At 36.8% G+C, this 25,394-nt stretch overlaps 2 protein-coding genes across 3 annotated transcripts in view; both read left to right on the top strand.

Moving 5' to 3' along the window:
• The window catches only part of PPP2R5C (protein phosphatase 2 regulatory subunit B'gamma), a 75,113-nt gene extending 55,534 nt beyond the window's left edge, over window positions 1-19,579 (top strand). For both annotated transcript variants that reach the window (XM_053979764.1, XM_053979765.1), the window contains 9 exons: window positions 1,045-1,104; window positions 3,018-3,126; window positions 5,239-5,292; window positions 7,044-7,214; window positions 7,751-7,878; window positions 9,425-9,526; window positions 11,382-11,454; window positions 13,773-13,889; window positions 16,645-19,579. In XM_053979764.1, coding sequence (XP_053835739.1) covers window positions 1,045-1,104; window positions 3,018-3,126; window positions 5,239-5,292; window positions 7,044-7,214; window positions 7,751-7,878; window positions 9,425-9,526; window positions 11,382-11,454; window positions 13,773-13,889; window positions 16,645-16,776 — 946 coding nt within the window. In that variant the 3' untranslated portion in view covers window positions 16,777-19,579. The remainder of the gene's footprint in view (window positions 1-1,044; window positions 1,105-3,017; window positions 3,127-5,238; window positions 5,293-7,043; window positions 7,215-7,750; window positions 7,879-9,424; window positions 9,527-11,381; window positions 11,455-13,772; window positions 13,890-16,644) is intronic.
• A 4,710-nt stretch (window positions 19,580-24,289) lies between these two features.
• The window catches only part of DYNC1H1 (dynein cytoplasmic 1 heavy chain 1), a 44,949-nt gene continuing 43,844 nt past the window's right edge, over window positions 24,290-25,394 (top strand). Inside the window, exon 1 of the mRNA XM_053979212.1 lies at window positions 24,290-24,564. Within this exon, the coding sequence (XP_053835187.1) occupies window positions 24,300-24,564 (265 nt within the window). The 5' untranslated portion in view covers window positions 24,290-24,299. The remainder of the gene's footprint in view (window positions 24,565-25,394) is intronic.

The following is a 25,394-nucleotide window of genomic DNA, read 5'->3' as shown; positions in this document are numbered from 1 at the left end:
GTGTAGTTGAGCTCTTGTGAAATATTTTGTTGGTGCCGTAGAATGAAGTGTAGCATTATCACCGATACAAACCACTGTATTACCAAAGGTCTTCGGAAATGTGTTTTTACTGCTGTTCCATCCAGTGTGAATGCAAGATTCTGATGCCTGTTTGAATTTTTTCTTTTTTTTTTTTTCCCTGAAGTAAAATACTAATTTTTTTTAAATTATGAAACCTGTATGTCAATCTAAACCTCTTTGCATCAGTGTGTTTAATTTTGCTTGGAATTATATCCTGAATTATATGGAAAGGATCTTTAAGAATTAAAAACTATTGCTTCAAATATTCTGGATTAAAAGTAGCTTTTAATACGTCAGCCTATGACAAATTTCCAAATTAAAAAAATGCTTTCAAATTAGTGGAATTTTTTTCTCCTAAGTGTAAATGTTTGTAACTCTGCAAATTACCTGAAGCCGTGCATAGAACTTTGTCAATAAATTTACTCTCAGATGAAGGAGGCTGAAAGGTGATTGCCTAGTAAATTACAGTGCTCTTCTTTAGAAGATTCAGGAAAAAGTGACTTCTTTGTTTATTACAAGCCTTTTGTATGCACAGAGATCTGTAATGCCAAAAAGCTTTTTACATCCAGAAGCAGTAACTGTATGAACACCTTGTGCTTGCATTTGCTATAGCAGGTTGAGTCATGGTGTTTAATTATGCCAGATACTCTTGTGTTATTTTAATATTTAAAGTGTTATTTGCTGTGTTCAGTTTTGCATTATTAAAATGGCATAAAATATGAGTATTGGGAAAAGCTTTAGTGTAGGCTGCTTTGTTAAATGTGGGAGAAAAGAGCAAGCAGGTGTGAAGCTTGAAAGCAGCTGGGTGTGCTACTGATTTTTTTTTTCCACAAAGTTTCTTTTCCACTATGTGTCTCTGCTTTCCTTTTACTGAGGGATTGAAATATTTGGGGTCAAGGCTACCTGTAATGATAGACGGGAATCTTGGTATTAGATTTGTATCTCTCTTCAGCAGTAAACCAATAAAGTGTTTCATTTATTTAGATTTATTTATGAAACAGAACATCACAATGGCATAGCAGAATTACTGGAAATACTGGGAAGGTAAGTTGTAGGTTTTGTTTCATTAAATTCATTTCGTTTTAAGAGTGGACTTCAAAAATAAAGGGGGTTTTGTGTAAGGTTGTAGAAACACAGGAGAAACTTGAACCTTGTGAAAATGTTTTGGGACATGACAATTTTCGTAATCCTATTTTTTACGTTTTATTTTCTGCTTAAGATCCTTGTAATTAACACTATTTGTAAAACAACTACCAGTAAAATGTAGTGAGTTGAAAGTTATTAAAAATACTTCACTGAAAATATAGTGGTGAACAAAGGAAGCACAGATTATGAAACTTCAGAAACCTCATTTTGCTAATCCCATAATTTCTTAAGTCTTCAGTGATGTATCTGTAAGCCTTTGACACTAAAATTTTACAATTTAAAGCTGATAGCCTCATTGAAACTAATGAGTTTTTTATTAACTGATTTCCGTAATCCACGTGCAAGCCTTTGGCAGTTTTTTATACAATACACTGCAAAAGCTCAGGATTACTTTATGGTGTTTCCATATCTTTGCACATGAAAGTAACAGATGAGCAGGAGCAGGTTGCTCAGGGTTATGTCTGGTCAGGCTTTGTATCTCTCCAGGGATGAAGACCTCCACAGTCTTTCTGGGCAGTGGGTTCCCACATTTGACCACACTCACAATAAAAAGGGTTTTTTTCTTGTCCTTGAATTAAATGTCCCATCTTTCCATTTGTCTCTTGCCCTTTCAATGCACATCACTAAGAGTCTGACTCTTCACACCATCCCTTCATGTATTTACACACATGGGTGAGATCCCCCTGAGTATTCTCTGCTTCAAACAGCTTTTTCAGCCTCTCTGTGTATGTCAGATGCTCCAGCCTCTTCATTGCACTTTACTGGACTCCTTCCACTGCGCCTGCGTCCTTCTTGTCCTGCACACAAACACCAGATGTCTCATTAGGGCTGAGCAGAGGTGTAGGATCACTGACTCACCTCAACTTACTGGCAGTGCTTTTTCTAATACAGCCCAGAAGGCTGTTGAAATTGGAAAGATGTTTTAAAATTTCCTAGGTCTATGTGCCTGCCCAGAATGGTTCTTTAATTTTCAGTTAAATGTTCAGTGATTAAAGACATGTCCATCATTACTTCAACTCACTATACTCAAGTAATGCTCATCAAAACTTATAATGAAAACTATGAAGTTTAAGTACTAGAACATGGAGCTAAATCTTCTAAACTGTTATTGAGTCACCAGCTTTTTCATTCTTGGTTCTGTTAAGTTGGCTTTAAGTATTGCAAATTTAAGTGACATTGTCAGATTGGTTTGGGGATTTTTTACCCCCTCAGGATTCCAATCAAAATTTCTCGTAGCTTCATGAGGCTTCTGTGCTGGAAGTGTTCTGTATTGGTTATTCATCCAGTCCATTAAGAATTTTCACCAAGCATGTTGTTGATGCAGAGCTTCTTGATTTAGGTAAAGGTGCCATTGACCCAGTACTGAGCTACATCTGCACTCAGCTGTAACTGGGATATCTTGTGCTGGGATATGCTGTTTGGCTGTACTCTAGGGCCTTGCAGAAATAATAATAGTTAAGTAGAAGTCATGTTTTGACTTGTCTTCTGTCCTGGATTGCCTCTTGTACATCCAGTCTCTGTTTCACTTGTTAATACCGTGAAGAAGCTGGAGTGATGTGTATTCAAAGCTTTGAAACAGTGAGTAGTTCATAGTGAAGGGTGAAGTCTGAACTGTAGGTATAGTTGTGTGCAGCTTGGAAGAATTTGAGACTTCTGAAAAAACTTGGTTAAGGTATGGACAGAGATTGATTTGTCTATTCTATTCATTTGTAAATATTAGAAAACAAGCCCAAGATTTTTGTATATCCTGTACATTAGTGCAAACTTCTATATCACTACTGATCTTTATTTTTAAATTTTTTCCCTGGCAGCATAATCAATGGATTTGCCTTACCATTAAAAGAAGAGCACAAAATATTCCTATTGAAGGTTTTGTTACCATTGCACAAAGTGAAATCACTCAGTGTCTACCATCCACAGGTAAATTTTACTTGGTGTTCTTCATACTAGTGTTTAAGTAAGCTTGCTTGAAGAGGTTGGGGGACTTGAGTAAGTCTGCTGTAAATTCAGTTCTAATCACTGAAACGTCTTTGCTAACTGGCCTGGGGGAAAGTACTTAACACATACGCCTATAATGCTTCACTTGTTGATAGAAAAATTAAACATGTGTGTACACAATAATACCCTTTTTACAAGCACTGTAGTGTTTATAGTTGAAACATATATACAGTAGTTGGTTAATGTGGGAGTTCTTAGTATTTATCCACACAGGATTTTTTGTTTCTCTTCTTGTCTGTAATGTTTAGACATGAAAAATTTCAGAAAAGTATGGTTTTAATGAACGTTATATATAAACACTTTATTTTAAATTACATGAAGCAATTCAGCTGAATTCAGTTTGTTGGTGTTTTGAAAGGAATTGGGAATTTACAAGGACATCATTATTTAATTCAATAGATCCTTTTAGAAGTACACAGAAAAGAGGGGGCTTCTGAGTTGTATCGTGCTTTTAATCCATCCATATTTTGTCTGTGCTAAATTTAGTTCCATTCAGAATTTCTAGAGGAGTGAGAAATCATATAGTGTGAGAGAAAATAGAGTATTGTCATGATGAGCTGAAATTTTCTGTGAGAGATTGTTACACAGCTTTTGGGTTTTTAATTTGAAAATTCAATATTTACTGTGTAGTTTGAGTACTCTGGAATTCTAAGTACCATTTATTCAAATAAAATCGACTTGTATTTTTAAGAATACCTTTTCTATAATTACAGTTCTCTAGCAGTGAGAGATGCTTATAAGCATTTGCTTTGGATCTTGTCTTCAGTGGCTTCCATCAGTTGCCTTTGAAGTAACAGAATAAAATGCCTCCCATTTCAAAATCTATTTTTGATTTTCTAATGCCACGGACAAAACATATTGGAGTGTGACCAGCAAGACCTTTTGTATCTCAGTTAGAACAGATATCTGTAATCATCAAATTTTCTACTGACCTGAGACATATTTGTTCTTTATCCGTTCCCCTTAAATCACAAACTAATTCTCCAAAACCTTCAGCTGACTTGCATTGCTGTTCAGCATCAGTAAAAACAGGGTAGTGACATAGGGATGCCTCCCTTACATGTCCTACTGAGTGAAATGTAAAAGTACTTCAAGTGAGTTTAGAGTGTGAAACACCAGAGTAGCTGCATTAAAATTCATGTTGAAACAGTGGCAGTTAAAAGGATTTGCTGCTAAGGACATACACAGAGAAAGTTAATTTTTGTGTTAAATCAAATTTACTTTAGAATAGGGAAGAGCATCAGCTGTAGTCATCTCGGTGCATTCCTCAAATTACTGTGGGGCATTCCTGGTAGGAAATCATCAAAAAAGGGAAAGGAATTGGGTTATCAGCTGAACTTCAGTAAATGGAGAGACTTTAGGAAGATGGTTAAACAGTCTGTGAGATGAGAAGTGATCTCCCCAGTTACTTTGGGATTGTTGGTCTGTGGAGTGAAAGGGATGTAATACTTCACCATTTAGACACAGGTGGACAGTCTCATTCTCAGCATTGCAGTTGGTAAATACTGTAATTAAGCCTCAGGTTGCATCAGCTTACATTGATAAGCAAAGTTATCATTAGTTCTGATACATTAAAAAATCCCAAGATTTACAGTTGTTCAATGCACTTTCGTCTAACTTCGGTTATGAAATAGAAAATACTTACTAAATCAGTATGCGACACCAAAATGTTAGTGAGTGGAAAGCACTTTAGAGGACAGGGTCATGATTTTTAGGTCTTGTATTTAAAAAGATTAAATGTGATGAAATTTAAAGTACTAGATCTAAAAAGAAAATACGGTCATATGTATCTATATTATAACACAGAAAAAGGTGAGGACAGACTTGCAAAGTTTAGAAAGAATTCCTAAAGCCTATTTACCCTTCTGTTTAAGTTGTCTGCCAAAGAGGGTTTTAAATTTTAGACTTTTTAAAGTACAGAATAAATTTGCATTTTATTTGAAGCATTCAAAATTATTCTTGACTTATGCTAGTGACTTCAAAATGTGTTCAGTTTCATAGTGAGAATTAATAAAACTCTTTCTTTTACTGTAGCTGGCATACTGTGTAGTTCAGTTTTTAGAAAAGGACAGCACACTTACAGAACCGGTAAGTTTATCTTGCTATTATTACATATTTTCAATTATTAATATACCTTACATCTGTAGACTGTTTAAGGACGTTTGGGGAACAAAGTATTTATTTGTAATTGTTTATATTTGAGTCAAATATTTAACCATTTTGATCTATCAAATTTAGTTTTTTCCAGCAATTGTTCAGAATATCCAAAACTAATTAAAACAACATTAATAGTACGGGTCTTACAAAGAGACAGATTTTATTCTGTTTATTTTATTCTGGCTGAGCAGATAGGAGATGGTGGATCCAGAAGCAGTTTAGTCAGAAATTAGCTTGCCTGAACTGTGCTCTGTTGAGAGATGGATGTTATGATGGAACACAGATTTCTGACACACAGCTACTATTGGTGCAAGGCTTTTAAATCAGATCCTGTTCATGTCTGCCAACCTTTGACAAAATCAGGCTTTGGTCTGGCTGCACATAATTGCAGAGATTAATAATTTTAACTGTCCTCTATAGTATCTAGTGGTTTGCTTCATTACACCCAATATCAAGTAGGTAAGAACTAATCTGTTTAATCAGTAGATCAATTAAAAAATTGCTGCTAACAGAAGTGCACATTATTAGATTATGAACATTTTCATTGTAAAATGGAAACTGGATTTCTTGAAACAAATGGAAGTATGCACCTGAGCAAGAGTTCTCTTCTAGTTTTAATATTTAATAAGGTAGCAAATGTCAGGCATTCTATCATTTGTACTGTATGCCATCTTGTTTTCTTAGCTTTCTTCCAGACATCAGAAAGGATGTTGCATATTTCCTAGTAGAATCTAGAACTAATATACAACCAGGTTTGTTTCCTATTTTGATACCAAATTAGTATGTGATTACAACTTTCTTTAAAAACTCAGCTCATGCATCAGCGAAATACTAAGTTCCTCTTCAAAATATCCTGGTCCTTTCAAATTTAAATGCTTTAAATCCCCTTAAAATTGTCACATGAGACTTTTTGACATCTTATTTTTTAAAATCTGTGCATATTAACCAAGGCTTCATTTAGGACATAATGTCTGCTTTCAGGATTAAATAATATGTACATGAAAGAAGCACTTATTTCTCGGAGTTGTCTTGTCAGTGATGACATTAAATATTGCTTACAGCTTTTATATTTAAAAATCATAGAATCACAGAATGGTGTTTTGCATCTTCATGGTTTGGTTGGTAAGCAAGTTGGGTAAATAATTTATTAATCATGAAGAAAGTTAAGACTAAGATTATAGTAAGATAGTCAAATAGTTTAAGAGCAACATACTTAGAGTAGTTGGGCATCTGTCAATTCAGGCATTTATAATAAGTACTTTGTTAAAATATGTTGATAGAACTTAATTGCTTGAGTTTTGGATTACATCCCCAAGAAGGTAGAGATTTAAAGCTGTTGTCATTAAGTGACAGGTAATTTTCCTGAAAATGTAGTAGCGAGTTTGCACTTTGATCATACTAAGTTAGATTTTCTCATACTTAGGTTTTCTCTCTAGTGTTTTGATAATTATTTTTGAACATGTCTTATAGATGTATAACTTTGTTTTCTGAAGAAGCGAGTTTAGACCTATTAACAGTTATTTCTGTGACACTGAACCATGTCTGATTACTATTACTGTTACAAGGGACAATAAATCATGAGTTTTGTGTTCTGCTTAAAATACCAGACTTATTAATGCATTATAATTGAGTTCAAGATAAAGTGAAATTATCATGAAATTATTTTATCTTTGTCTCTACAGGTGGTAATGGCACTGCTGAAATACTGGCCAAAGACTCACAGTCCAAAAGAAGTCATGTTTTTAAATGAACTAGAAGAAATTTTAGATGTTATTGAGCCATCTGAATTTGTTAAAGTTATGGAACCTCTCTTCAGACAGCTAGCCAAATGTGTGTCCAGTCCACACTTTCAGGTCTGTGTTTACTGCATGTACAATGATACCAGAATTCTTGTAAAGCAGACTTGTATTATTCACCATAATGAATTTTATTTGTTGCAAAGAAGTTTTCAATTCTATGTCAAGTTGCAGGGATCCAAACATTAGTTTTACCGTTTCTTTTCAAGAGTGAATCATGTTGCATGATTCACTTCTGTGTTATGCTTACCATAAAAAAGCTGAAAAACTCAGTGTTTTCAGAAGTACCTGAACCCTTTCAGTATAGTGTTTGCATTTCATTGCTTGTAATACAAGTTCTACAAATTCTGGTTCTTTTGGAAAGTATTTCTTTGCTTGAATTTCAGAGTTCATGGGTTATAGATTGAATCATATTCCTAGCAAGGTAAAAAGCAGCTTTTCTGTCTCTCCATCAGCTCCATGACTCTCATTAGCACTAAAAAATCCAAGTCTGATTTGCAGCTTTTCTTACCTTTCCCTTACATTTGCCAAATGTTATAGTTATTTGCTCTGTAAGAGATTGAAGAAGTGTTCCTTTTTTCATGTTCTCTTAGGTTGCAGAGCGAGCATTATACTACTGGAATAATGAATATATTATGAGTTTAATTAGTGACAATGCAGCAAAGATTTTACCCATCATGTTTCCATCCTTGTACCGGAATTCAAAGACGCATTGGAATAAGTAAGAAACACTTGTACAAATTTCTGCTACTTCACTTATGTGTAGTTGTAGGTTTAAGAGTTTGGATCTGTGAGTTGCTAGTTTAAGAGTGTGTTGAGCTGTTTATTCTATGACATTGAAGTTGCTGGATAAAGAGGCTATTGTTGTCAATTTTTAGGAAGTATTAAGAACTGTGGAAGATAGTTTTTTGTTTTTTCATTAAACAAGAAAGAATGTTTTAGTGCATCTAATCCATGACATTCTTCTATAAATACAGAGCAAATTTGGCATTCATTGGTAGTTCAGATACTTCTAAGGACTAACTTTGATTTCTGATCACTAACGTATTTGCTGATTTTGCATTTCTTCTACATTCTAGTGAACTATCTTGTAGATCAGATAATTTTTCCCTTTCTTTTTATTTTCTTTTTGTTTATTGCTTTTTTTCTTCTTTCTCCATTGATTATTTTCACTTTTTCCCCTGCAATAACGTAGTACTTACGCATGAAAACAATCCTGGTCAGCTCCCTTCTGCAGCTGTTCCATTGTAAAGTGCCTCTTTGTTGGAGCTATTGTGCAACTGCTGGGATGGTGACAGTATCCCAGTCTGGCTCTAGCTGTGAATTGAGGACTGCTGATGGGCTGGCCAAGAATGAGTAATCAGTCTGCAATTAAACACTGGGAAAGAAATGGAAAATAAAGTGATGTTGAAGTGGTTGCTTTCTGTCGCTGGGTGCAAGCAGTAACAAATAATGTACTTGTTAATAAAATTCCAATTCAATGATGCAATTGTACATAGTAAATATGGGTTGCTGTTGGGTATTTTTTCTGACTTTCAAGGTCATGCATTCATTTTATTTTGAGTAAAAGTCATGCTACCAGTACAGCTGCACTCTTACTTGTATCCATATACAATAGAAAGTAATCATTTAACGGATTGCTTTTTGAGCAGCAGTACATTATAGTCTGGAGCTGTAAATTCATCTGTAAAATGCCTCGTAAAGCAGATTGGTTTTGTATAATTTTTGTGATGTTTTCAACTTTATTTTTCTAACACATTTCTTAAAAGTTCTGGCATAATTGTGTTGAACTGAGTGCTGTTGCTGTGTGGCAGTTTTCAAAAGGAATGGGGTCTTTTTTGCACTCCTTTTAATTACTATCTCTTTTTTTCTTCAATTTATCAGTTGCCAGTAAGTTACTTACATCAAGATCTTTAATGTCATACTGCATTTTCTCTACTAACCCTTATGGAATTAGTGTCAGGTACTAAATTTCACAACTAGGCCTGTATTGATACATGTAGTATTAAGAGTGAAGTTCAAATGTCATAAGTGTAAGTTATGATTAGTACTACAGAGTAGGAAAACTGCATTCAAAGTTGGTAATTTTAGTGCTTGTGTTAGGCCTCTTGTGGGTAAATTGAAACTTCCACTAATTAATTTTATTTCCACTTATTCTGAAATGATGTAATTTTCCAGTTATGTAGGCTATTGGCTACTGTTGACCAGAAAAAGTAGATTTCAAAGTTTAAAGTACTCTGAGTTTCAACCAGAAGTTTTACTTATAGGACAATACATGGCTTGATATACAATGCTCTGAAACTCTTCATGGAGATGAACCAAAAACTGTTCGATGACTGCACACAGCAATTTAAAGCAGAAAAACTGAAGTAAGTTTTCATGTCAGTGTGTCTGTCTGTTCTTGAGTAATTTCTTCAGAGTGCTTTAGCTCTGAAAAACCACTGTGTCATTAGTGGGAAGTTGCCCATTTGATTCCAGCAGTCTGAAAATTGACTTGCTGAAACTTCTTGTTGTATGTGAATTGTAAATCTTCTTAACAATAAGGTGTCTTATGTAGGCTTAGACCTAATACTTCTGGGGTCACCATCTTCCTAAAAATTGTGTTTTTGAGAGGGATACTGCTAATGGTGGAGCCCACTGTAGAGGATCTGTTGAACAGTTTAGTTCACATCCTGTGTTTATTTTTGCATGCTTTATTTACCCAGTGTTACTTCCTTTCACATTGTCACTCAGTTTGTCCCAAAATGCTTTCCCAGTATTCTTCAGCATTGCATTGTGTGTTAGCATATCTTCATATTATTATAGAAGTTACCTAAATCAAGTTGTTGTTCTACTGTAGTGCAGGTCTCTAGTACAGATTTTATTTGATGGAAGAACCCTGCTAAAATGAGATAGAGAAGTCAGAAGTTTGGGTCTCATTTTAGGGGCTGGAAGCAGTTAATGGGTACCTGCCCAGTAACTGGACACCACCTGGATTTGAATTTTATTTTAAATTTCAAAGTTATCAGGGATTCTTTCAAGTAGTGGTTCAGATTAGACACCTATTTTAAAATGATATACTGGAAGTAGTACAGATTCTCAATGTAGATTGATTTGTCCAAGTTTTGAAGTTCCTTACTAGAATTCAAGAAGAAATGATCTTGTACTGTATCAAATTCTTAAGGTTTGTGTTTTTATAGATGACAAAATATGAGCATTGGCTCTTCAAAAAAAGACTTAAATCTCTTTTTCCTGATTGTAAGTAAGTGGAACCCGTTTTAAATGAAAAATCAATTTTTTTTTTCTCTGATTTTTATAACGTTTTTGGGTGATGTTCTGAGTGTAAACTAAAGCAGAATGCTGAGTGATGAGCTAGCAACACAAAACCAAAATAAAAAATCTCCCACCACATCAGAACTGAAAAAGGGGATGGTTAAAGGGTTCCTACCTCCCATCTTGAATTAATTTAATGGAGAGCTGGAGGCAAATTGTGTTTGTGCTTGGATATAACAGCTCTTCCTTTTTTTCTTGACATTTGGGTCATCTGCTCTGTGCATTGAGAGCATTTTTAGCACTCTTAGTTCAAAATTATTTTAAATTCTACCAGCCTTCAAAGACAGGTGATCATTCTAGTCTCTGCAAGAAGATGTTTATTTGTAAGAAAGAAAGGAAAACAAACCCTAGATTTTACATTTTCAAATTGCATTAGGCATAAAAACCCCAAATTTTTCTACTTTATTAAAAAAAAAAGGCATTTATGTCATCCCTCTGGGCTTGCTGTTCTCTACAATGAGCATAGTTGTGTTGGGTACTTCTCTGTCCGAGTTCAATTCAAAATGTCTCTGGTGCCTTTTCCTTTAACCTATTACCTGAAGCCATTGGGCTGACAAGTAAAATTCTCTGCCCTTTTCATGGTTAGTTACTGACTTCTTATTTACCAATATAGCATTCTAATTTTAGAAATAAAACACAAATGTGCTTTCAGCCTAGATCAAAATTACTTTCTGTTTTAATTTTTACTTTTAACAATGTACGTGTGCTAAAGATAAACTGGTATCAGCCAGTTTGTTGCTTTCATGAGAAAATCTTGAGGTTTTTCCCTTTTAATGTTGATTTGAGATCATGGGGTATTGATATGATGCAAATTATCCTGTCAGCAGTGTTTTGGACAGTAGACTCAAACAGCTATAACTAAATAATTTATTTTGTTGAATTCTTTTACTTCTATATGATTTTTTTTTTCAGAGAGAAGCTAAAATTGAAGGAACGGGAAGAAGCATGGGTTAAAATAGAAAATCTAGCCAAATCAAATCCCCAGGTATTTAGAAAAGATTAACATGATCATGTTTAAATACTCTAATTTTGTTAAATATCAGTGGGGAAAACAGGTCTGACTGATCATGGAAATAAAGGAATTTCACCAATTGTATTATGAAAGATACACAATAAAAGTACTTTTCAAATTTGTAACCTTTCTCTTGTGCAAGTAATTATTTTTTTAAAAAAGTTTTCTGAAAAGCATGATATGAAGTACTTTTTCCTTTCCTTACAATAGGACTTATTCCGTATTGCAGTTTGAAAAGTTATTGTGCAAAATTATAGAAAAATATAGAGAGGCCATAATTGGCTTCTCTTGAAAAGCTGTTCTGCAAACAATATATTACAAAAAGAGATCTTTCTGCACACTGTGAGTTTTGACTGGTCAGTTTTCCTTCGTGTCAAATGGATTCACATTGTATGTTCTTGGCTGGTGCATTTGTTCTCATACTTGGCACTGGGCTGGTCTGCTGGTGACCCTGCTCCTCAGGTCTTTCCTGCAGGAACCATCCTGTCCAGCATTAATGATGTACTCAAATTATGATAACAAAACAAAGGTCCTTTAGACTATTCATTGGATTTTGAAATTATGGGAGAATGAAATGGTTTGGCTTGGGTGTCCCCCCCCCCACCCCCTTCATTTGCTTGGAGATTGCTGCCAGTTTTCTTTTAGCTCAGTCACATGATTTTCTGCTATGAATAAAAAACCTTCAAACATTTAAATTACTTCACAGCCAGAATTCTGTTATACTGTAGCAAGAAACTTAATGTACTGTATATTTCCAACACCATCTAGCTGACTTTAAAGTAGTGGAAGAGGGAGAAATGGTACTCTGTAAACAGAAGTGGGATGCTTTCTGATCTCAGTGCTATTTTAAAACAGAAAGTATGAGGTAATCTCTTGTTCTGAGAAGAGGAAATTCATAAATGTTTTTTCCTCTTGGGTTATTGCCAGAGAGCAATTACTAAACTGCTTAAGTGAAATATATTAAAATTAATAAAATGTCAGTTGACAACAGATCAATTAAATGAATCAAAAAGGACTATTCTTATGAATGCAGTAATTGACTTTGAGTGACAAAACATTTCCCTAATGACATAAGTCATACAAAAACCTTGCTTGAAGAGTAATTGATATACATGGTCATTTGCTATCACAAATGATGAGCTATTATCTGTTTGGCTAAATAAGGGGATTGAGTTGTAGAAAAATTCAGAGTTCTACAGTATCAATTCACTTTTCTTTCCAGGGAACATTTTGTAAATACATTTCCTGATACTGGTTTATACTGCAACATATACCATCTGTATACAGTATGTTCTGCATAGTCAGCTTGAAAAAAGCTAATATTTGGAAGAAATTTAAAATACAAATTACTGAATACTCCACTGAATTGACATAAGGATATAAATGCTATTAGTACTCTAGATAATGGATTTTTAGGAATTTCTTTTTTCCTGGAATGTCTATTAACTTTTTTGTTTGTCTAGTAACTGATGATTCTTGTTGTTCAGAGCTGTTCCTGATTCTGCATGACACAAAAGTACAGTTTAAGATTTAAAAACATCATAATTTTATTTGCTAAATCCTTGTTGTTAGGGGATTTTTAAATTTTTTTCTCATTTGCATTAAGTTATTGGTATACTCAGATACCAAAATATTTATGAGGAAAAACAGATAAAAAAATCTGTGTGTGCATGTAAATAAGTTCTGAATTCAAAACTGTATACAGTTCATCTGAATTAAAATAAGATCCGACATACTGAGATTACTGGACAGCAAAGATTTTGGGTTTTTTTAATTCCTAAAATACTTCTATAATTGTTTTTCTTTCCAAAGACAGAAAAGTTTTAATGTTTTGGTTTGAAATGATATTAAATGTATATTAGGTATATTTGGTCTTCTAACAGTGTATTTTTTCTTCCAACACAAAATTGCATCAGCAAGTAACATGATTTTGTTTGAATTACTATATTGTTCACAGAGCACTTGACAATGTGTTAATAAGGTTTCAGATTGCCAAGGTAGACATGCAATACTGACAAAATCTGAGTATTTTAAAATTACGTCTCAGATAATCAAACCATCTTTTTTTTTTTTTTTTTTTTTGATGCTGACTGTATTTTTCATCAGGATATTTCTGCCAAGTGTGAAAGTATTGGAGTTCAATTCTAAAATCTATTACTTAGCCCCTGGAAGTGTAAAATACTGAAGTTAATCTCAGATAACTAGTCATATCATTCAAATGCTCAAATACACTCCTAGTATTTAGTTGTTATGACTAAGAATGATTATTTTAACATTTTGCATTTTATTAGTACCCAACATACAGTGACACGAGTTTGCTGAACAGTCCTGTTGCAATGGAAACAGACGGGCCTTTAATTGAAGATTTGCAGACGCTGAAAAAGACAGTGAAAGAAGAGGCTTGTCAGGTAAAGCCTTGTGACGATAGCAAAGTGCTCCAATTTATTAATTAATTTCTGTAGGTGACTGTCAATCATAAACTTGGCTTATATTTTCAGCCCTGTAACCATTTGTTCACCAGTTACATGCTTCACCAGGGCTGCTACTTTCAAATTACAATCTAGCAGCCAGAAATAGAGTTATGTTTCTAATGCCTGTGAATCTGCTACATAGTCTCTTTTAAGGTTTCTCCTTCTTAGAAACTGTTTTTATTTTCACTTAGGAATAGCTTTTTGTGTCATTATGAGAGCAATGATTATGCTTCAAGGATAGTGAGAGCTATAGCTAAAATCTACAACATCATGTTCTAGTCTCTTCTCAATATAATGGTTTTGATTTTTCATAAGAAAAGCTTGTCAGTACTAGAATCTGATTATATTTTATATATTTTTGCTTGTTATTCAAGCCTTCATAGTGGTTGAAGCTCTTGTGTTTTAAAAAAATATGTAAAGTGTGTGTCTTGCCCACTCATGGGTCTTCTTCCTCAGTCCACCATCTGTCAGGTTCCATTACCCACTGCAGGGCGAGGACTCTCAAGGTCATTTTCATCCTTTTGTCGTTAGTTAATGCTCAATATAAATCTGTCTAAATCCAACAAAGTCTAAGACTGGAGAATTGGACCCAGAAAAAACAGTTAAGTTTGGAGATAAAGTCTGTTAATTTGAACCAATGTACCCAGTAAGACATTTAATAAAAATAAGCATGTGGTTAGCCTAACCTCTTAAATTACTGTTAAATTACTTACTCCTAAATTACTTGTTAAAATTCCATTGTAATTATCCTGCAATATTATATTTTACTTATTATTTGTTACATGGTGTTTTGGGTGAAGGTTGGAATTAAAAGAAATGCTGGAATACCTCTAAGGCACACTCAGGGATTGCTGTTATTTAAACTCTTATGTATGTTGTGGATCCCTGTGCATTACATATAAATCTTGGTGGCTGAATTACATCCCTCTCCAGGGCAATGAACAAGAGTAGTATTCCCCTGTATAAGAATAATGGATAGAGCTAGTCAGTGAGGAGCACTGGGCTGAATAATGTTTCTGATCCTCTGCCTTTCTTCATACCTTGGGTAGCTTAGCCAGGCCCACATGAGGGAGAAAGGGGCCTTCTTTCAATTGCTCCAGAGCCTAGAACCAGTTCTAGTGGAGAAAGGTGCATACAAAATTATTTAGAAAAATGAGTACTGCTTAGTTTTAGAGTTGTGTTGATCGTAGTGGTGTCCATCTTTGACTGTGCTATTCCCTAACACTTAACTATTTTCTCAGGGTTTATGAGACTGTGGTTCACTTTCTGTCCTGGCCAGAGAGCATTAAAATTCCTACTTCCTAAGTCTGAGTGCTCCAGCATCAGTTCTGGAAGAAAAGCAGCCAGAGTAGAATTCTGTGCTAGTAGTTGGGACAAGAAGTTAAGAACAAAATTCCCAGTCCCAGCTGCTGGAAGAGTTTGAGGATTTGAGCCAGTATTATACACTATAAAATGCAGAAACATTAACGTGAGCCCAGACTAAAACCAAGGACCCTCATCTAGGTCTTACCTTCTTTTCTACAAAGAATTCAACTTCATGAGCTATAAAGTTTGGGCTATATACAGCTTCATTGGTAGCATTCCAGCTGGAAAACTACTGCGTCATATCCCTATGAATGAGCTTGATTCGCCACCACCCATGATTGTAAGGAAGGGTGGGGACTTTAAAAAATGAAACTAATGGAAAATAAACAAACTGTAAACAAAATTCTGAAACTTGGGTGTTCCCTAGACATCTCTCCAGGTGCATGCTTTCTTCCCTTTTCTTGCTTACAAAGTGTGCAAGAAGTGAGATGACTAAAAGAGTATAATCCAAGTTTTCAAACAGAAAGATCCTGTCCTAGCAGACCTAATAGAATATTTTAAATCAGGAATTCTTATTATTAGAAAAACGAAGCCTGCAAGAGGATGAATAAGTTTGGATCACCAGGCAGGAAAAGATTTGATTAAAGATTAGAGTATTGCAGAAAGCAGGCTAGGTAGCATCCCTGCATCAGTCTTTGAGAGGACACTGGACAGACAATTATATATCCCTTGCTATGTACCATCAGCAGTTGATGTTAAAACAAGAGCTACTACAGTTATCAATTAAACAAAAAAAGGCAATCAAAAGGACAGCTTTGTTTCTTAAGTTAAACTTCAGAACTGAGAAACTACATAAAGATCTATATAGTTTCAGTGTAAGTAAAGTTTATGCCAGAGGCTGGCAATACAGCAGAATGTCCCTACTGAAGAGGGCATAGACTGACTGAAGAAAGTAGATCAGGAATTTTTTTTCTGTATGAGACTTATTGTGAGCATTTTTAGTGAATGCTCTGCCACAATAAAACTGGACCACTGTGACATACTAACTTTGAACATGCCAATAAATAAATGGCTAAGTAAAAGTTATAAAGTTAAAGGTACTTTGTTAGGTATATTGTCGGGTTTTGAGAGAGCATTGGTAAAATGGTAATGATGTCATAATTTTTAATATCTTAGAATTTCATAATTGTTTCTAGTTTTCCTCTTAGTAAAAATATTGGTTTTAATATGTGAAACTGCGTAGATGGTAGGGTAAAGAGGAGAAAGTATAAACTTTTTTCCAGATTTTTTTTATTTCTTTTCCTGTAAGTGAGCATACTGACATACAAGAAGTACTCTTAAGTAATGTTTAGTATGTTTGGCTAACTTTGTTCTATTTTTATTTCAGGCACAAAAAGATCAGAAAAAAGATCGTCCTCTTGTGCGACGCAAGTCAGAACTGCCTCAGGATATCTATACCATGAAAGCCTTGGAATCACATTGCAGAGCTGATGAATTAATATCACATGATGGGCATTAAACTATTACAGTGAAATATTATTTTGGAGGAAAAGTTGTTTTTTTTTTTTCTGGACTCAGTTCTACAGTAGAACTTAATTTTTTGTGCCATACCAATCAGTTACACACAAAGTCAAAGCTTTCTTCAACCCATTTCTGTAGGCAATAACTTAATAGAGTATGCAGCTCAAGATTAGTAGTTCAAACAATGGTAAATTACCCAGTTCCATTTGCAGAATATGGGGTTGACTATAATCAAGTGGACACAATTTCCTGGAGGTGTTGCCATAGTACCAACTAGCTGATAACATGCAGTTTTTATAGTCATATTTGAGAAAAGTGTTCCATAAAATCTTTCCATCTAAATAAGTGAATGACCAATAGTTGGTACTAATGATAAACGTGTGTTTTCAGAAGTAAAATTACTTCAACTCTAAGTATTAAACTTTTTCTAGGATTTCTCAGCTTTACAGTTGTTCCAACATTATTGCTGTCTTGTTATATACCAGCAGTTTTGAAAATACAATTATTCTTTCGTATTATAAAACATGGCTTACAAGCTGGTAACATTCATGACAATCCTCAGTCATCATTCCTTTCTAAGAATTCTGTAAATTCATTTCTCTTTTACTTAGGGTAAAGATACATATATCTATATATACCACATCCTAATACTTTATGTATATTTAAAGCCATATCTTCCAGTCTTTAGTGTATAATATGGCACCAGTATTCCAGATATGAACTGGTAGAAGAATTTTTCCTAAAATGAAAATTTGTTTACTATGACTGGGAATAGACTGAATATAAAATTTCATTTTAAGTTTTTTCAAGTCAGTAAAATAACTCTTTCATTGTTTTCTCCCTTATCTGAGCTTTTAATACTCAGCATTTTTCTTGGGCTCTAGGAGTTCAGTATTCTGTGGCAGATACTATGTGTGATTTCAGTTGCATCAGTTTTCATCTGAAAGATGAACACAACATCATAAGCTTATTAAAATTTAAAAAAAAAAGAAAAAAAAAAGAACAGACTCTTGAATTCCATTCTGCTTCTTTTTAAATGAGTCTAAGAGCTGAGGAGATAGTGACCATAATTTTACAGTGAAAATATTTTTGTTGTTGTTGTAAAGAGCACATGTGCTGCAAATACACCTCACAAGTGAACTGAAAATGCATCTGAGTTGCTGATGATCTTCAAATGCTGCTATATATTCCACAAGATTACTTGCATGTAATGAGCTTTTTGTTGTAGATGGAAAAGCACGGGAGGAAAATCTCTTTAAAAATATAGTGCTTTGTCTTCAATATTTGATTTCTCTCAGGGTGGCCAGTATTTTGACTTACTTATCCTGCTTACAAGCTGTTTGAAATGTGTTCTGCTATTCTAAATGGGTGATTAGTTTCTTTTGTCTCTGGCAGTAACATGATATAACTTAATGTTTAATGTCTTGATGCATAAAGAGATAAAAAACGTGGCTTCTTTAAAAATAGTTTTGTTTTACTTTTTAAGGAAGTATAACATCTCCTGCATCCATAAAAAAAAAGTATTGCTCAAAGCAGACATTCATAGTAACCTTGTGCAGATGTAGTGCCTGCTGTTCGTTGGTTGCATTTAACATTCAATTTCCAATATTTGTTACATTGTCTATTGGAAGAAAATTGTGAGTGGTAAATATTGGCTTACAACACCTAAATTTAAAGACCAGCCCAACCTTTAAGTGGAATGTCCACTGTGTCTGAAAACATTTCCTGTAAAACTTGAAAAAGAAAATGCTTTACCATTAGGATAAACTATATGAAAACAGTTTAAAGATGCCTTCTACTTTTGAGGGGAAAAGGGTGCTTTTTTAATTGTGTAAAGCAACGTCTATGTATTTTGATATACCATTGTTTGAACTTCCATCTTTAGCTGGTAGATTATCAGTTACCTTTGATTTTGGGTGTTCAGTATGTCTGTGCAAGAGATTGCTGAAAGGAATTACTCTTATGTTATCCAAGGGGGGGGGAACCCAACTGTATATCAGTGTTCGATTGATTGTGTGATACTCAACATATAAGAACATCTTTCACTGTCTAGATTTTATTTTTATTCTTTATTGAAGATAAACACTCACCAAAAAAGGGAAGCATTGTGGTAATCTAGATGCTTCAAGTTCTCTATAAAGGCATATTTGAAATTTTGGGTCACTGAACATTTGCTTAGGCAATATTCCAAATTCTTACCATCACTAATGGTTTAGCATGTTTGTTATCAATATTTATATATTTCGTATAATCTTGTACTAAACAATTCTAAAAGTAATACATCCAAAATAAAAAGAAAAATTAAAGTAGAATTTTGGTGACTGTTGTTCTTCATAAAGTTCTGTCTGATACCTTCCCCCATTTTCCAAAATTACACCTGTACATCAGGAATGTCAAAAGTAATATTACAAGTGTCTTTTTAGTGTGGCTTTAGTATGGCTTCATTTTAATATTGTACATACATTGTACCTTGTTTTATGGTAATAAGTAATAAAAATGTAGACTTCATATTTTGTACAGAATTGTCCTATGTACAGAATAAAAAGTTCCTAGAAACAGCAAAAATAGGTAAGTGGCACAATTATTTTTCATTAGACAATATCTGTAACATTATACGTTAGTGGAATGTTAAGTTCAAATGTACCTACATATTTTTTAACATTTTGTAATTCAATTTTTTTGTTCTGGCATTGTTTCTGAAGAACTTCATACACCTGCCATTTAATATGCTTTTATCTAATTTTAAAACTTAAAAAAAAAAAGGTGTATTATATGGACAAATAAAGAACATGTGAATTTTATTTGCTCATCATGAAACTAAATTTAACACAAGGTGTTTGGGGGTGTGTTCAGATTATCACTGCTGTCAGAATCATCTCTACAAATTAACTTCATAAATTTCACGAAACTAAAACAAAATATGGAAAGGCCATTAAGTAGAAAAAAAAAAAAAAAAAGCAGGAATGATTGATAGGAAAAGCAGACTTTTCCTGTAGAACAGCAATCAGTACGAAAATTTGGTAGTACTCCAATCTACAAATATGAAAAATGCATCTTTTATACCATAGAATTTTTCCCCTGTAACATTTCTGTATTGACAGGCTTCAAGCAAAGTAGCCATAAAATCTGGGAGTATATTGTGGTACTTGATACATAATCAGATGGCAAGAATATAGGGGAAAACTAAAGTCTGCAGTAAGAGTTGTCTTCCCTCTGCAATACATAAAAATCTTTAAAAGAACTAAGGGAATTACTCACATAAAGCTGACATTCACTAACTGGGGGAGTTGGGGGGATTGAGCCTGGGATCAGGAGCTGACTACTGGCTTGAGTTACAAATGTAAGATTTGAGTTACAAGTCAGGTCTGTGTAGTGAAAGAAAGTTTTCTGCATGAGCTTAGTAGTAAACTCATCAAATTGTGAATGAAAAAACAAGATACTGAAACAACTGAGGATCCAGTTAGTCACTTTTGGAAATCAGGGTTAAATACATTTCAAAATACAATACTTTAAAATACTGGGAGTGATGACATTTTTTCCATATAAATGCTTTAGTGAGTTGCCAGCTTTTTTAGGAAATGACCTTTAATCTTTTTCCTCTGAGGGAATTAGTCTCAGGGGCTTTGACCAGCAGCCTTTTTTGGCATTGCTTTTCATGGTTTGGCTTTGTAGAATTGGAAAGGAAGGTGCTAGTGTAGCACATATTGCTTGTGTTTGGAGATACGTTCATTTGCTTTATGTACCTCACAAATGTACTTACAGGAGATACCTGTGATTTCAGGTTATCCATGTTCTGGATCATTTTATGGGCCACCCACCTAAAAGTGGAGCACTTCTGCCCCTTGGATTTTGTCCTTACTGTGTGCAGTGATTGTGGAGACTCTAACTGTGTATAGCTAATTAAGAAATGCCATTCTCATTACCATATCACTGTCTCCCTGGATTATAGTTTCTTTTTTATGAGGAGACTTGGCTTGAGCTGTCTTTACTTTATGAAATAAAACTTGGATGTAGTTAAACATTTTGTATGGACAAATTCCCAAGGGAGAATTTCCTGTGGAGCTAAAAGAAGGCAGTGCATTATTCCTTCCTCAGCTCCTGGAAGAGCAGCACGGCTGCAGCTGGCTCTCGCTGGAGCCAGGCACGCTGGGACTGCATTCATTCCCGCCCCGGGGAGGTCTGCACACGCACAGGAAGGATTGTAAGCCCTGACCCTGTGGTGAGGAGGGGAGAGGGCAGTCACATAATTGCCTTGAGCTGTTTTAGGCATTTTTGTGATCTAAAAAAACACACTGAGAGGCTTCATGCTAGCATGAAGAACTTGCCATAGTAATTTTTCCACTACAGTCTCTAGAATTAAAGATGAAAGAGGATTTGAGATAGGAAAGGAGGTGATTTGCTCTAATGGTTACTTGTTGGGATTTTTTCCTTTGTTTTTGGCTTCAAATACTACTAAATTAATATTAAGTATAGGAAAAAATCCTTTTTTTCCCCCACTGAAGTTGTTTCTTTTATAATTTCTGAAAAATATTTTCTTTCTACATATATTGTATTGCATTTGCTAGGAGTAAATCTTGTATCTTGACAAGTCCTGTTTTCATTATGATTCTCTGAAATACATATCTTTAGTTAAATTATATGGGAGATGTGTCATATTGGCCATCTTGTGCTTTGGATGGCTGATTTCAGTGACTTCTCACACCTGTTAAAAGGGCCAGGCCTTCTGTGTGCCCAGGAAAAGGACATACATAATTAACTAGAACCAGATCAGGGCAAATTATTTTTATTTTTCACCCTGATTGAGCAAGAAAAGACCTTTCTGTCTCTGTAGGCTTTGACTGCAGAAGAGAACTTATGATAAAAATTAGTTTATCTTGTCTCTGCCTCAATTTCCTTTAACTTAATTTGCATCTTCGTCCTGCTCCCCTTAGCACAGTAGATAAGGATGAAGTGATTAAAGAAATACAAAGTCTCTACCTACATGGCTTTTAGCTGCAAGTGGCCTAACATTTAGATATCAGAATTCAAGACTTAATTGCACATGGAGCATTTCTGATTTTAAAACCTACAGTAAGATGAGACTTGTTGAGGGGTTTTTACTTTTTCTGCAACTCAGCAGCAATATATATAAATATTTACTTGAATTTTAATCTCCTATCCCTGACCCACTTTCTTCTACTTCCTTATTTTCCTTATTTGCATTTTTTCCTGGCAACAGTTTTACATCAGTGAGATATTGTATCTTGCTTTGCAAGCTACAGAAATTCTGTGACAGTTTGGCACAGCAGATGATGACTGCTCCAGAAGAATGAGCATGCCAGTACTTGGAATCATTGCTTGAGCTCACCTCCAAAGAGATACCAAGTTACACTTGAGACATACCTAGATTGCTTAGGAATATTATCAACACCCCTTTAAAGAACATCTCCACATCCAGAATGTTAATTTAACCTGGAAACCTGTCAGTCAAGACCAGGTACAGGATAGCCTTGTTGGAATTCAGACAGCCATGCAAGGTTTGCACTTTTTTTCATACGAAACACAATCCTGAAACAACCTGCTTGTAGAAGAATTACAAGGTGTGAGCAAACTAGATTCAGAAAGTTGAAATAGGTGAGTGTTGTCTTAAACACTGTCTCAGTAACCAGTCTATGAACAGAGTATTCAGGTAAGTAGCTACCACTATTTTTCTTCATAAAAAAAATTACCTTTCTGGGGAGGGGGGGGGAGGGGAGGGGTTTAAATATGTTTGATTCATCAAAAAACAATCACCCCTGTTAGTTTTGGATCTTGCAGTTGAAACTTAGTTGCTGAACATATAATTTTTCTTCCAGAGAGGAATGTTTGAGATTTTTATTACTTAAGAAATCTGTTTTTTCAAAGTTAAATTAGACTCATAAATGCTTTAGGAGCTTGCCTGAGCATGGCATCCTTTTTCCCTTGGTAGAAATAGAGGAGCTGGGATAGATGGGTGGGCTTCCCAGATTTCTAGTGTCCTATCTGGACATACACACTTTAATTATGAGTTACACTTGTGTAGAGGCTTACAGATCAGGTCTTCCTTTGCTAGGCAGGATATTCCACCCCAGCCTCCTTGGGCAGTACATCTGAACAGATCCTGGGCCTGGGGGTCTCTGTGCATTTCCCTGTGTATCTATTGAGGAAATGCATGGGAGGTTCAGATGTAGTTTTGTATGGTTGTTTTGCTTTTCTTTTGGGGGCAACATTCCCTTTTCTACCTCCATATGAGCAGAAACTGGAGTTTCGGTCTGTGGGTCACCCACTATCCCTAGTGTACTTTTGGGGAGTCAGTGGAGTTGCTTTGGAACTTCACTGCCCCCTCCCCTCTCCCAGACACCTCCAAGTGGCAGCCAGGACTGGGGGAGTAGTTTGGGCAAGGAGGAATTGGATCATCCATCTCAGCAGCAGTGAGTTAAACTCATCTAATACCTCAATCAGTCAAATATACATTGAGATGTGGCAGCTGTAACAGATGTTTAGGAATTTTTAAAAATTAAATTCTTAAATTATTTCATTTTTAATAAAATCCCCTTTCTCACTGATGTACTCTTTGTCCCTGTCTCCTTTTATGTCCTTTGCTTTTGGGAAGCGGTCTCACCAAAGACTGGGATTCATGGTTTGGGTGCCAGATTGATTAAACTGTAATTAGTACAGCTGGCTGGGCTGGGTATGTAAAGCAGCAGAGATATTTCACTGAAGAAGCCTTGCAGTTGGCCTGCTACTTTCTTCATGGGAATATGTAATTTTCACCACCTGACCTTATGGCTTCTGGGTTAATTTTTCACATGAAACAAACACTATTTTCCTTTGGACAAATGAGCCTCGGGCCTGCTTTATCTTCCGGGTAAGGAGGCAGCAGCAGAACACATCTCTCCCAGGTGCTGCTGCCAGGACAGTGGGGGGAAGGCTGCTGCCTTACCCTGTCGCTCACATCCCATCCTCTCCTTCCAGAATAAATCACTGATAAAACCCTTGTGGAAGGGCTTCCTGCAGGGAACCCTTCAGTAACTGAAAGGAGCTTACAAGAAAGGCACAGAGGAGCTACTTACAAGAACATGTAGTGACAGAACAAGGGGAATAGATTCAAACTGAAAGAGAATAGGTTTAGATTAGCTATTAGGAGGACGTGAGGATTGCGAAGCACTGAAACGGGTTGCCCAGAGAAGCTATGGATGCCCATCCCTGACAGTGCTCTAGGCCATGTTGGATGGGCCCCTGAGCAGCCTAGTCTAGTTGAAGGTGTTGCTGCCTATGGTAGGCGTGCTGGAACCGGGTAATTTTTAAGGTCTCTCCCAAGGTAAACCGCTCCATGATTCTACGAGTAGGCGGCGGCGGGGAGCGGCCGCTGCCCGGGCGGGGCGGAGCGGGGCGGGCGGGGCCGCCCGTCCCAGGCTCCCCCGCGGCGCGGCCGGGCGGGGCTGGCGGCGCGGCGGGCGGGCTCAGCCGGGGCGCGGCCGAGCGGGCGGAGCGCGGTGCCGGCCGGTGTCCCTCTGCCTCGGCATGTCCGACTCCGGCGGGGGCGGCGGCCCCGGCGGCGAGGAAGGCGGCATGGAGGTGTCGGGCTCGGCGGTGCAGAACGTGGCCGACGTGTCGGTGCTGCAGAAGCACCTGCGCAAGCTGGTGCCGCTGCTGCTGGAGGATGGCGGCGAGGCGCCGGCGGCGCTGGAAGCGGCGCTGGAGGAGAAGGGCGCCGTAGAGCATATGCGCAAGTTCCTCTCCGACCCGCAGGTCCACACGGTGCTGGTGGAGCGCTCCACTCTCAAAGGTGAGGTGGGAGCGGAGCGGCCGCGGTGGCAAAATGGCCGCTGCCGGCCGCAGCCGCCGCCCTGCCGCGGGTGGGAGGGGCGCGCCTCCGCCGCGGCCCCGCTCCCGCTCCGCCTCAGCGCGGCCCCGGCCGGGAGGCGCCGGGCCGGGCACCGCGGGTTCGCTGTCGGGCTCGGGCGGTGGCGGCACAGCCTGGGCTGCGGGCGGGTCCCGCTGGCCGCCGCCCGGCCCGGCCTCCCCCGCCGCCTTTGTTCCGCGGTCCGGGGCCCAGGCGGATCGCGGGGCTGCGGGCTCGCTGTGGGCGCAAATCCGAGCGTGCTGCGGCCGCGGCCGGTCCTGCTTGGAAAGGCACCCAAAGTGCTTCGTCAGTCGGCCGTGGCACCGCTCCTGCGGCAGCCAGGCTGCTCGGGAAGTGACCTGGGCGAGGCGGCCGCTCTGAAACAGAACGAGAGCGCCGAAACCCCGGATAAAGGGGAAAAAAATAACCCCAGCCTGAATCGACCTGTAAAAACCGTCGTTTCATGGTTAATTAGGGAGTTCCTGTAATTGACAAAGGAAGATGTGGACCTTGCCGTGCCTTTGTTTAGTTATTAAAGCCTGGTGGCCGTGCTGCTTGCGCTCAGAACCGCATCAAATGCTGCATGAAATCCTGCAGCTAAGCTGAGACTGTAGCTTGAGTGTCTTTGTTACTCACATGCTGCTGTTACTGATTATTTATTTCGAAAATGACTTGACAACGAATCTGTTGCTAAATAGGCTCTTAGTGTCACAGAATGCAGCCTAATAAACAGTGAAAAAATACAGCAAGGTTTCATCAATAATGCAGGCTTT

Source organism: Vidua macroura, chromosome 6 (assembly GCF_024509145.1).
Source record: "Vidua macroura isolate BioBank_ID:100142 chromosome 6, ASM2450914v1, whole genome shotgun sequence".
In the NCBI taxonomy this organism is placed as follows: domain Eukaryota; kingdom Metazoa; phylum Chordata; class Aves; order Passeriformes; family Viduidae; genus Vidua; species Vidua macroura.
The sequence above is the reverse complement of the archived record's forward strand: the minus strand, read 5'-3'. Positions and strand labels throughout refer to the sequence as shown.